Source organism: Dryas octopetala, chromosome 8 (assembly GCF_963921425.1).
Source record: "Dryas octopetala chromosome 8, drDryOcto1.1, whole genome shotgun sequence".
NCBI lineage: Eukaryota > Viridiplantae > Streptophyta > Magnoliopsida > Rosales > Rosaceae > Dryas > Dryas octopetala.
In genome coordinates this window covers 14,732,356-14,746,418 of record NC_141373.1, presented here as the reverse complement: position 1 = coordinate 14,746,418, position 14,063 = coordinate 14,732,356, and the positions used below count along the sequence as shown (strand labels likewise).

Sequence of the window (14,063 nt, the reverse complement as noted above, 5' to 3'; positions counted from 1 at the left end):
ATTGGAGAAGCTATTCTATCTGGGGTTGTTCCTCGCTTTGTTGAGTTCCTCGCCAGGGAGGATTTCCCACAACTTCAGGTTCGAATTTGATTCCGTGTTCCACTGTTATTGTTGTTTCCTTTCTTGTTGGAAAATTATTATATGTGACCGTAACACACTAGTGGGTATATACAGTCTTATTCAAGTGAGCACATTTGCAAGTGCCAACGCCAACACAGTGCCGATATGGGCTGACACGAAATTTCAAAAATTTGCTGCAATACATATTGACCCTATGTGGACATAGTGGCGGATGTATATTAAAGTAAAAAGAATGTGTATTAGAGTTTCCAATAGTTACAAGCACGTGCATCAGAGTTTCCAGTAGTTACAAACTATTAGCTGCACCAAAGGCAGAGCATGAATTCCTGTTTGCAGGGGCCAAACGATGTGCATGAGAAATGAAACCAAAAAAGAATGAAAAACTAAGACCCGCCGAAGCCACCAAGTGGGCACGGGCTAAAGATTGGGATGCCCAGGTGGAAGCCCTAAATTCCAAGTCGACCTCGGCCAATAGGAAGGAGGGAGATGTCGTAAGCCCCAAACCTCAGATTCAAACCAAAAAGACCAGGACTGAGGAACCACGCCAACTTCTGGGCAAGGGGCCTAAATTTGTCCAATATACGGAGAACACCCCCTTTCAACGCCAGTCTGGAGACAATCTTCCTCAAGGTCAAGGATCAACTCCCAGATGCAAGGGAGATCAAGGGGCCATCCCCAGATCAGATCAAGGAGGGCATCTTCTACAAGTATCACTCCAATCACGGCCATGTCATGGGTGACTGCTACGCAGCTAAGTGCATTCTAAGCAACTAAGTGGCATTGGTTCTCCTTGAGGAGTTTGTGAGCGGCCTTGATCTTCAAGGAACTTTTGGATTTTGCTGCTTTAGGAGGTTGGGCTCTTCTCGTCTTCTCAGGCCCATGTTGTTCATTATTCTGGGATCCTCCCGAGGAAGAGCTGCTGTCATGAAAGATGGTAGTCATGATGACTTGTTTGAAGGAAGAGCTTAGCACTTGTGGTGATGAACACAACGGCTCAAGACGATCTTCCCATAAACGGCGCCAATCTGTTAATGCAAATATCCGTAAGATAGATGCAACAACTTAGAGATGATGTAGATGATGACGTGGATGTCGATTGGAGTTCTTCCTGTATGAAATACAAGATCAAAGGAGATGGACCGGTGTGGTACCAGCCAAACATGCTCCGATGATGAAGTCAGTGATGTGTATTTGGAGGTGTTTGAATGAAAGTGATGAACTTGGGAGAATGGGAAGAACAAGGTAAAAATGTTCTAGATTATTCTCAGCAAGTTGAGTATGTCTTTGGTAAGCCTTTCGTGAATGAAAATTGGTGTATGTGTTTGCTTGGTGATTGATAGATCCTGATTTTGTGCATATAAGTTGGTTTATATAGACAAAGGAAGTTGTGGGGAGTAAGTTACCTGCATGTGGATGAGTGGTTGAGAAAGATCCACGTGTTCGGTCATGAGTAGTGGCGTGCACAGCTACCCACCTCCTTTGCATTCAATGCTGCATTGAATGCAATGATGGAAGATCAGGTGGAATGCCCCAATAGTCATGTCTATGGGCTGGAATATCTCATCTATCAGAGGATCATGTCAGGTGCACTTGAGTATGACGGTTTGTCCCAACGTGATCTTCTTAGAATGGTGGTGGGAGGCCGAGCCGATCCGAACACATGTCCCCACATGTAGATGCGAAACCCATGTGTGATCGGATCGAATGTTCAGGTGATCTGGCCGATCCGATCAGACAGATGATGTCATACACCCGTCGAATAGAAATCAGCTATGATTTGGTTTTTGAGATGATGATCACCAAAGCCGAGCCGTACCGATCTCGAATAACCAAGGAAAAGATGAACACTCGATTCCTGGAAGATTCTCAGATCGGATGGGATCGGGAGCGAGGAACCCGAATAGATGGGCTGATCAGAATCAGGAATGAAATTACGCTGAGCTGATGTGGTGACATGAAGACCCGAGTTTTGACCGTTGAAAAGTCAAACCTGAAGATGGATCAGATCAGCCACGTGTCGAGCAATGATTGGCTGTTGTATTGGTGTGGGTTTACCCACAAACAATAAGCTAATCAAGTTCATCTTCATATCTTACAGACACACACAAAAAAAAAAAGTTCATCTCCATATATATCATTTCAAATGAAGAGTGTAGGGATTCTTTCAAGTTTGACCAGATATGTGTACGGGATCCATGATATACTAGATTTAGAAGCTTTCAATTATATGAGTAAATCATTAGGTAGATACAAGAATATTCTTGATTTATACGACACCCCTAGGCCTTCATACATTATTTTTGTTCCATTTTTCTTGCTGTATTTATATATTTGCTTTTTACTAGTAGAACCTCTTCTTAAGATGCTACATGATGATTTGTTAGGCCGATCCTAAGGTTAATTTTTTCTTTTTTCTTTTCAACAGAAGGAAAAGAAATATATTGTAACTAAGAAGAAACAATTACATCAGACAACAACGTAGAGCCAAGGTGCGCGATTCCTCCACTTAGACCACACAAAAAGAAAAAAAAAAAACAAAAAACAAAGGTGCGTGGTTCCTCCTCAACCCAAACTAAGAAATCAACACAGGATAACGAAACTCTAAAATGAGATACTCTTATGAGAATTTCATTATAAGCATGAGATCCATAACCAAATATGCATATGACATTTGAACTATTGGATTGCCAAATATACAAAAAAATTTATAATCCTAGTACAAAAAATATAATGATAAAATAAGAGAAACACTGAAAAATATATTTAAACAGTAGACTTTTTAATGGGCCGATCAAGGACACCACCACGGATCAATTGGCGTTTAAAAAAAAAAAAAAACATTGTAACTGTCCAATATCGATCAATTAAAACCCCATGTTTACCTATTACAACCCCCTGCAACTGCCCTATCAGTTCACCCCTTGTAATTGCCCGTCAGTTGAAATCTTGTAACTACCTATCACTTGGCCCCTTGTAACTGCCCCGTCAGTTACAAACCTTTGTAATTGCCATCAGTTACAACTCCTTGTAACTGTTACTTAGTACCTTATATGTACATGTGAAATTTTAAAATTAATACACGAACAAAAAACAAAATTTCTTTTCTAAAGTTTTGCTTAATTGAGTAATAGTTACAAGGAGTTGTAACTGATGGCAATATACAAAGTTTTGTAACTGACGGGGCAGTTACAAGGGGTCAACTGATAGGTAGTTACAAGGTTTCAATTGACAGGCAATTACAAGGTTTCAACTGACAGGCAATTACAAGGAGTTGTAATTGATGGCAATTACAAAGGTTTGTGAATGATGGGGCAGTTACAAGGGGTCAACTGACATGTAGTTACAAGGTTTCAACTGACGGGCAATTACAAGATTTCAACTGACAGGGCAATTTCAACTGATCGACATGTAGTTACAACTGACGGGCAATTATAAAGTTTCAACTGACAGAGCAATTTCAACTGATCGACATGCAGTTACAAGGAGTTGTAACTAATGGCAATTACAAAGGTTTGTAACTGACGGGGCAGTTACAAGGGGTGAACTGACAGGACAGTTTCAAGGGGTTGTAACTGGTAAACAAAGGGTTTTAATTGATGGAAAATTACAATGTTTTTTTTTTTATATAAAAATGACAATCGATCGGTTGTTTACCAGTTACAACCCCTTGCAACTACCCTATCAGTTCACCCCTTGTAACTACATGTCAGTTGAAACCTTGTAATTGCCCATTAGTTGAAACCTTGTAACTACCTGTCAGTTGACTCCTTGTAACTGCCTCGTCAATTACAAACCTTTGTAATTGCCATCAGTTACAAGGAGTTGTAACTGTTACTCATTTATGCATGTGAAATTTTAAAATTAATATACGAACAAAAAACACAAAAGTAAAATCATTTGTGATTTACTACTAGTCAGGTATAATATGTAATTAAGTGATGGTTTCAATGAATCTAACTCTATTACCAAGCATGCATAGCAATTAAAAAATGTATGCCAATCGATTTATCAAGAAAAACTTTTGAAAAATTTATTTCGGGTTGATTGGCACTCGTTCATAATTGCATAGGATTTAAGTTTTAGTTTTAATATTTTGAGTAGAAGCTAAACCATAAACCCTAAGCTTACATCATCTTGTATGGTATGAGATCAAAACAAGAAAAAAAAGAAAAGAAAAAGTACCCCAATGGATCAGAAGGGAATCAATGGCCTTGTAAAATGCAGCCGCACATTTTAAAACATGAATCTATTTGACAAAAAAATTGACAAGGATTAATATTATATAAATAATGCAAACTTAAAACTAGACTTTTGGGTCATTAAATGTTACAGAATGGCTAATATGAGTGACTAATTATGAGGGAATGTTTTATAAGAGCCTTTAAATTAATCCAATGACACATATTTTTATTCATCCATACCCATTTTATTACCCAATAATCTGTTTTAAATTACTAACTGTTTAAAACATAAACCATAAGTGGGATCGATCGCACAATGCCGATTTTCCCTTAGCTTGTGCATTCTGAGGGATTGATCCCAATGTAAGTGGGATCAATCGCATAGTACGTTTTCAGATTTTTCCTTCTCACGTTTACCTTCCAATTCAAGGTGTTTGGTTTCCATATTGTGTTATGACTATATATACCTAGTTAGAATTGATACTAGGGTTGCTCACGCATAATACACAAAAAAGAGATTTATCATATGAGGATTATTGCTAGTGTGAGGCTGTGATATGAACTAGGGTTTGCATAAACACTTTTGTGAGACTAGTTAATTGTGCATTCAACGTATAGATAGCAAACTAGATTGTTCCTTGTGAATCTATTCATGTTATATATCATCATCATCCATACATTCATTCATTATACAGGTTTGAACTCATTGCATCAAGGTTGAAGTAGGGTTCATGAGTTCTTGTCTTCAGGGTGTTGGCAAGAAGATCTCCACAACAATTGGTGTAATGGAAGAAGTTGCAAAGTGGCGTGGGGTCAGTCAATTCTTACTAGAAGGAGTCTAGGTAGAATTTGGATCGAGTCACTGGTTGTAAACTCTTATTTACATAGTGGATTGTTTTTCTGGACTAGTTCCCGCACGCAGTTTTTACGCAATGGAGGGTTTTTCGCGGCAACAATTCCTTGTGTGTACTTTGTTTGTGATTGATTGTTTTATCTAAGTTGGTTATTTCACTTTCTTTAATGCGCAACGTATCTAAATTAATTTGGTAAAATTAAAATTTGGTATAATACTTGATTAAGCCTATTCACCCCCCTCTAGGCTTGTTTAGTGCATGTTCTAACAATTTTAGAAATATCATTTCATTGAAGCAAAACTAAGGGGTGTTACAATCAGCGAGAACATGGACCTCAAGCTAAGAAGGAATAAAAGAGACCCAACTCAATTGAGACCCACAACTCATATCAAACTGAGCAAGCGAATCCACCACTCGATTCCAAGCTCTAGGAATGTAACGATAAAAAAAGTGAACAAAAGAATGGCAAATGCCCTTAGCTACCTCTAGGATGTGCCCATCAAGAGCTAGATCAAACTCCTTGCTCCGAAGTCGAGAAATGACCAATTGAGAATCAAACTCAAGAAAAATAGAGGAAAAACCATCCACCATAGTGAATTCCAACCTGTGTAATAAAGCCCTTATTTTGGCATGCTGAAGAAAAGAGATACCTAAGAAAGGAAGGGCCATCGCCACCTCGACCTCCCCACGGTCGTTACGAACAACACCCCCCGCCCCCGTTGTGGGATTAAATGCACCATCCACGTTCAAAGTGAAACATATATATACTAGTAGGAGGAGTTTCCCAAGATGCAAGCACAAACAACTTAGGAATCTTGGGCGAAACTTGGGCATCCATAAACTTGCATGCAGTTGCAAAGCTTTCTCAAGAACAGTACAAGCAATAGGCTGCATCTTCTCTTGAACCAATGCATTCCGTGCAAACCATAAACTCCAACATATAGTCATAAACTGCCCATCCTCCTCAACTGATAATTATGCTCTACAAACGCCATCAGCTCAGCAAAATTATCACCATGCCAAGTCGATTAAGATTTGAAACGGAGGCCATAACTTCCAAACTTGAAGAGCTATCTTACATCCCCACAATACATGTAACAAAGTTTTAGAGTGAGTATGATAGCCCGGACAACAAACATCCGTTGTAACCTTTCGAAGCACTGAGTTTGATTTGCACGGCAAACCATTATGAATAACCCTCTATAAAAACAATTTCACCTTCACTGGCACATTTAATGCCTATAACTAGCGCCAAAACACCCTCGAAGCTTGAGGATTAGAACACGCCCTCAGACCCTCCTTCATAACCTTAAGATGTTGGCCCAATTTATATCCACTACTCAAAAAAACAAAGAGAATTGCTCGCACATCATCCTCAAAAAAATTGGCACAAATAAAAGCTTCATTCCAATGCCCTTCCAAAGTAAATAGTGAACATAAGCAAAATGGACTTTAAAATCATTTACTTTAAAAAATTTGTCAGCAATATACTTAAATACGAATGTTGTAAAATTAATTTTTATAATGTGTAAGAGTTCTAAAAAATGTTTTTAAAACTTCTAGAATAGATATTCATCAAACATTATAGATTTTGCATCATATTTATATCAATTGTAATTTATATTGATATATAATTAGTATTATTGAAAATAAACCAAAAGTAAACAAAAATTATTGAAAATCGAAATTAACAAACTATATTAAAAAATTAGAGCTACCCAAAATTACCAAAATTGAAAAATACCAAAACTGAAAATTAATTATTGAAATTGAAAAATATAAATTTTGATTTGATATAACCCCATTACCGATTCGAACCGACGAATGTCACCCCTAAATTAAGTCATTGCATGCAATTGAACCTTCGATAGGCATTAATTAAGCTAAGATAAAACTTACATGTATGAGTTGTATACATCTATATATTGTATCTATTTTTATCATCACGTGCTATAGCTAGGTCATACATGTGATAGATAAGTTATTTTCTTAAACTAATTATCCATTTTGACTTGAAGCTGCCAAAGCATAAGTACATAAATTAGGTTTTAATTTGCCCATATATGCATGTATGGCCAATTTCCCTTCCTAATTAAGGACATAAGTTTGAGCAACTCAGGATCATTAAGCCACTCCCTTTAGGTTGGAACAATGGGTTCTTAAGCTCATCTTAAACATATGTTCTTACAGCGGCATTAAAAATCAACATTTTCCTATTAAGTATTGTTATACACACATTAAATTTTTGACGAAGCAATGTAATAATGTTTTATTTATTTAAATTTGAACATATATATTATAAAATTAATTTATTGATTTCTAGCAAGTAAAATAATTGCATGTACATATAAACACATATGATCTGGTGAATAATTTAAGTGAACCTGAAATTATTGTTCCTCTTTCATCAAACCTGTGGGCGCCCAAATTGTTTGTCATGAAAAGCTTTTGTATGTGACATTAATGAGATAAATATTTCGCGCGGCTGAAATGTTAGAAAACAGCCAAAACCTAAAGCCCTAATAAAACCCTAATCGTTCATTGTGCACTAATATATTCCAAAACCGTATCTCTTTCTCATTCTCTCTCTCTCATTCATGTGATCATGTACATTTTCTTTTGCCCCACTACTCCCAAAACAAACCCACCATCTCTACCTCGGTATCCAAATCACTGCACCCTACTTAATTTCACCCTACCACAGAAATCAGCAGTAAAAAAATGGTATGACCCAAAACGCTCCAATAAAATTTCACCTCTACTTCCACGCCACCCTTAAACCCAATTAAGCCCCTTTATAATAAGACCAAGACCACGTTTGAGGCCAAATAGTTTATGCAGGAAAAAGACATTGAAATTGGTTTGCTTACTCCAAACCCTTTTACCTTTCACAATCTTCCATGCTCACTAGTCACTGCCTCTCACTACTCCAATATTATCATCAAAGCCTTTCTCTTTCCTAGGCACTAGGCACTAGGCACCAGGCAGTCTCACTGTGTGTGCTCACCCCCATGCCCTAGACTCTGAAATTTTTGATTCTGTCTCGGTCTTAATGTAATTTCCATTTTTACATTAATTAAACAATTTAAACCTTTGTTAGGAGGATTGGGTGCAGTACAGTGCAGGCTTAGATGAGCTAACAAATTATAGGATGCCTTTGTCACTTGCATGCTAGGTCAGCTGCAGGTTGTGAACTGTAAATATATAGATGTTTCAGTACCATGCTGCATGATAATATTACCATCCAATAATGTTTTACTTGAACCATCTTCACCGATTGTATACTGAAATTGTTGATTTCTGTATTTTATTTGTACCATCTTTACTAATAATAACCGCTTTACTAATATCTCTCTCAAAGCGGATAGTAAATGTAGTTTATATAACATTATTCTTATCCAACTTAGATTAATTAACTTGAACCATTGGATCACATCCTTAATTAGTATTTAGGAATTAGGCATGCATATGCTAATTATGAAATATTATTTAATTGTAAGAGGAATGCTAGCTAGCTTCTTCTACCTTTTTTTTTTTTTTTTTTTTTTTTTTTCTGCACATTATGTAGTTGTGTAGTTGAATGATTAGAACTATTCATTTCTCATATTATTTAAAAATATTTAATCATTTAACTGTTATCAAATAAGTAGACAGTGAATCTATTTATAGATAATGATTCTAAAGTTCACTTTGGACTCTTAATGATAATTAAGCCCACATAAAATATTGCAATGATAAATAGATCCACTTTGTACAAATAAAACGTTGTATTAATAATAGTATAACACGAGTGTTTTATACAATTCAAATAGTTATTGTCGTCATGTCGCATTAATTGCTATTGTCTGATAGTTGCAATTGTCGAGCACTCAGTAAATTAAAGTGGATCAGCCTGTCACCGTGATTTTGCAGGTGAACTAACCAATCATGGGCTTTTTTGTTTTAGACTTAAAAAAAAAAAAAAAACCCATCTATTTATTTGACTAAATAATTTATAATTTACAAGTTGATTTTTACAATAATAATTTTAAAATATAATTTAAAAAATAAATAATTCTTATTATAAGATTACATCGTAAAATAAACAAGAAATCCTAATTGTAATTGTCTTGGACATTACATGGTTTTGATATTTTCAATGCTGAAAATACTGAACAGAATTTAATACAGAAGATAAAATATTTCAAATTTAACATTTGGTGTGCATGGAAGATAAAGGTTCCAAATATCTTCGATTACTGACAAGTGTATGGGTGGGGATAGACAGGAGGAAAACCATATGAGCAACCCCCCACTGCAGTCTGTCAACATTGCCCTCAATGAATTAGGGAGAAAGACTACTCCCCCAATTGCTTCTTCACTGGCTATTAAGGGTACTTTGGGTAATCTAGTTAATAACTGGCGCCCAAGCACTGCACTAGAAGTCTAGAGTTAATACTCAAAGCACTTCACTGTATATTTATGTATATTTATATAATGCAAATGGCGAAATGAGATTGAAGTGGTCTTGGAAACATAACACAAGCAAAGAGAAAGAGAAAGAGTACTCAAAGCTTATAGTCTATTATCCTCTTCACCACCACCACCATTGAACCCTGAACTATTCAAGCTAGCTATGGCCATTTCTTGTGGTGTTTACACAACAAGAGCTTGGGCTTAACCTTCTCATCTCCACCACCACCACCACCATCACAACAAGTGGCTCTGGTTTAGCAGCACAGCTAGAAGAAAAAGCTTTTTCCGGTAAGATAACATCACACTCCACCGTTACTTTGACTAAGTTCCAGTTTTCCACACTGTATATAACTCCACTTTAAAGATGTGTGAGAGAAGCATTTTTGTTCACATGCATGGGTACACTTAAAACCTTGTTGTAAAATTGAAGCATTCTCTCAACCACAAATACCTCCTTCACATGCATGTTGTCTCCCTAGAGTGGACTTTCACCACCACCACCACCTTCACCAACATCACCACCAAGACTACCCCAACATCAACAACCACCACCACCCCATCAACCCTATTTCTTAACCTTCACCACCACCAAAGCCTCAATTTCCCCAAAACCCCCAAATGGAAAAACACACCCACTTTTTCACATTTTCCCTCACATTGTTGATTTTCATGACCATGACCAAACCCTTAGTTGCCTCTCTGTCCCCAGATGGCCAAGCTCTTCTATCCCTCCTCCCTGCAAAACAATCCTACTCTTCTTCTGTGCTCTCCTCATGGAACCCATCAAGCCAAACACCATGTTCATGGCAGGGCATCACATGCTCTGCTGAAAACAGAGTCATCTCACTCTCTCTCCCCAACATTTTCCTCAACCTCTCCTCTTTGCCTCCACAACTCTCTTCTCTTTCATCTCTTCAGCTTCTCAACCTATCTTCCACCAACATTTCTGGCTCAATCCCACCTTCCTTTGGCCAACTCACCCGTCTTCGCCTCCTCGACCTCTCCTCCAATTCTCTCTTTGGTTCCATTCCTCCAGAGCTTGGCACACTCTCTTCTCTCCAATTCCTCTTCCTCAATGCCAACAGATTGTCAGATAGGATACCCCAGCAACTTGCCAATCTGACTTCACTCCAAGTGCTTTGCCTCCAAGACAATCTCATCAACGGTTCAATACCATCCCAATTGGGTTCTTTGGTTTCCCTCCAACAGTTTCGTGTTGGTGGGAATCCGTATCTAACCGGAGAAATTCCATCACAATTAGGATTACTCACCAATCTCACCACATTTGGTGCTGCCTCCACGGCACTTTCCGGGACCATACCACCTACATTTGGAAACTTAGTCAATCTCCAAACATTGGCGCTTTATGACACTGAAATATCTGGCTCAATACCGCCCGAACTTGGGCTGTGTTCAGACCTAAGGAATCTGTACTTGTACCTGAACAATCTCACTGGTTCAATTCCTGCACAACTGGGGAAGTTGAAAAAGCTCACTAGCCTGCTTCTTTGGAGCAATGCATTATCAGGACCAATCCCAGCTGAGATTTCAAACTGTTCTTCGCTTGTTGTTCTTGATGCTTCCGCAAATGATCTTTCTGGAGCCATTCCCGGTGACTTGGGGAAGCTGGTGGTTCTGGAACTGCTTCATCTATCGGATAATTCGCTCACGGGGACCATTCCGTGGCAGCTGAGCAACTGTACAAGCCTTACTGCTTTTCAGCTTGACAAGAATCAATTATCAGGTACAATTCCATGGCAGGTTGGTAATTTGAAATTCTTGCAGAGTTTCTTCTTGTGGGGTAATTCAGTGTCTGGAACCATACCATCTTCATTTGGAAACTGCACTGAACTCTATGCACTTGATCTTTCAAGAAACAAGCTTACTGGGTCAATCCCAGAAGAGATTTTCAGTTTGAAGAAGCTGAGCAAGCTTCTGCTTCTGGGAAATTCTTTATCTGGCGGTTTACCGCGAAGTGTTGCAAATTGTCAATCACTAGTCAGGTTAAGACTTGGAGAAAACCAGCTTTCAGGACAAATTCCAAAGGAGATAGGCCAACTGCAAAACCTTCTGTTCCTTGACTTGTACATGAATCATTTCTCCGGAGGCCTTCCCACTGAGATTGCCAACATCACAGTTCTTGAACAATTGGATGTGCACAATAACTACATAAGTGGTGTAATTCCACCTCAGCTTGGGGAGCTTGTGAATTTGGAGCAGCTTGATCTCAGCCGAAACAGCTTCACTGGCGACATTCCGTGGAGCTTTGGAAACTTGAGTTACTTGAACAAGCTCATCATCAACAATAATCTACTCACAGGTACAATACCAAAATCTATTCGAAACTTGCAGAAGCTGACCTTATTGGATTTGAGCTACAACAGCCTCTCTGGCGCAATCCCACCTGAAATTGGTTATGTGACAAGCTTGACAATCAGTTTGGACTTGAGCTCAAATAGTTTTACAGGAGAAATCCCGGAGACAATGGCTGGTTTGACTCAATTACAGTCACTGGACCTTTCCCATAACATGCTCCATGGAAAAATTAAGGTTCTTGGTTCTCTAACTAGTCTCACTTCCCTTAATATCTCCTGCAACAATTTCTCAGGTGCCATTCCAGTTACACTGTTCTTCAGAACTCTTTCCTCAAATTCATATCTTCAGAACCCTCATCTTTGTGAGTCTGTTGATGGGTCTACTTGTTCTTCAAGTCTAATGCGGAAGAATGGTTTGAAATCCGCCAAAACTGTCGCTTTAATCTCAGTGATTCTGGCTTCAGTAACCATAGCACTTATTGCTTCATGGATCCTTGTTATGCGAAACCATAGATATATGGTAGAGAAATCTTTAGGATCATTGGCATCCTCATCGGGGGCTGAAGATTTCTCTTATCCGTGGACTTTCATCCCATTTCAGAAGCTCAATCTCACCATTGATAACATCTTGGATTGTTTGAAAGACGAAAATGTGATCGGGAAGGGTTGTTCCGGGATTGTCTACAAGGCAGAAATGCCAAACGGGGACTTGATTGCGGTGAAGAAGCTGTGGAAAACAAAGCGAGAGGAGGAAGCAATAGACTCTTTTGCTGCAGAAATTCAAATTCTTGGGCACATTCGCCACCGGAACATTGTGAAGCTCCTAGGCTACTGTTCAAATAGGAGTGTCAAGCTACTTCTTTACAACTACATTCCCAATGGTAATCTCCAACAGCTATTGCAAGGGAATAGGAACTTGGACTGGGAGACTAGGTACAAGATTGCAATTGGGTCAGCCCAGGGTTTAGCATACCTTCATCATGATTGTGTCCCAACAATTCTTCACAGGGATGTGAAGTGCAATAATATTCTACTAGATTCCAAGTATGAAGCTTATCTGGCAGATTTTGGTCTAGCAAAGTTGATGAACTCTCCAACTTACCACCATGCAATGTCCAGAGTAGCTGGCTCTTATGGCTACATTGCCCCAGGTACACCACTTCCCTCCCCATTAACATTGCATCTTGTTCTAGTTGTTTGTCTCATTGGTTATGCAGTAGACTATTTTATAAATGTCCAATATTGATGCCTCTGGTCAAATAGATTGGTGTTTATTTTGTCACAAGTCTTGAAGGTCATATAATTTTTTGCTGTGGGACATTTTGAGCGCCATAATTTTCAGCATTGTTAATGGTCCATATTTTATTTCTTGAATAGTCAGAGCACATTCTAAGAAATTTGCATTATGAATGCAGAGTATGGATACACAATGAACATAACAGAGAAGAGTGATGTCTACAGTTATGGTGTGGTCTTGCTGGAGATCCTAAGCGGGCGTAGTGCCGTTCAGCCCCAGATTGGTGATGGACTACACATTGTTGAATGGGTGAAGAAGAAGATGGGAAGCTTTGAACCAGCTGCATCAATACTAGATACAAAGCTCCAAGGCCTCCCAGATCAAATGGTGCAAGAGATGCTACAAACACTTGGAATAGCAATGTTTTGCGTAAACTCTTCGCCGGTGGAACGACCCACCATGAAGGAAGTGGTGGCATTGCTAATGGAGGTTAAGAGCCCACCTGAAGAATGGGGAAAAACTTCCCAACCACTAATAAAGCAGTCTTCAAATCAAAGTTGATTTTCTTTTTTCCTTTTCAATTTTCTTTTTCTTTTACCTTTCAAGGACATAAGCAATTGGTTTTCTATCCCAATATGAGAGAAGCTTATTATTGAGGGACATAAGGAAAGTTTGAGTAGTGCTTTTCGTGGACTTGGATGGTGTAGGTTTTCTTGTACAGCTTTGAGAAGTTAATATGGTGAAATTGCTTCATGTCACACTTCCTAGCTTTTCTTTAATTTTTTTTTCTTACTATATTTTCATCATTATGGCTAATTTTGTTTTCAGGCTTCCAGCGACCATACATATTGTGAGATAGAGGTCATACATATATAACCCACGTATCCAATAATTTATCCATGGTTTGAATTACTGAAATGGCTGAAATTATACATCAATA

At 38.4% G+C, this 14,063-nt stretch overlaps 1 protein-coding gene across 1 annotated transcript; it reads left to right on the top strand.

The window, feature by feature from the left end:
- The first annotated feature begins 10,189 nt into the window (after nt 1-10,189).
- Nucleotides 10,190-13,684, top strand: LOC147277504 (Leucine-rich receptor-like protein kinase family protein). Its single transcript, XM_086255240.1, has 2 exons — nt 10,190-13,037; nt 13,302-13,684. Exons 1-2 carry the CDS (start codon nt 10,190-10,192, stop codon nt 13,682-13,684), a joined length of 3,231 nt encoding a protein of 1,076 aa, XP_086111366.1.
- The last annotated feature ends 379 nt before the right edge of the window (nt 13,685-14,063 follow it).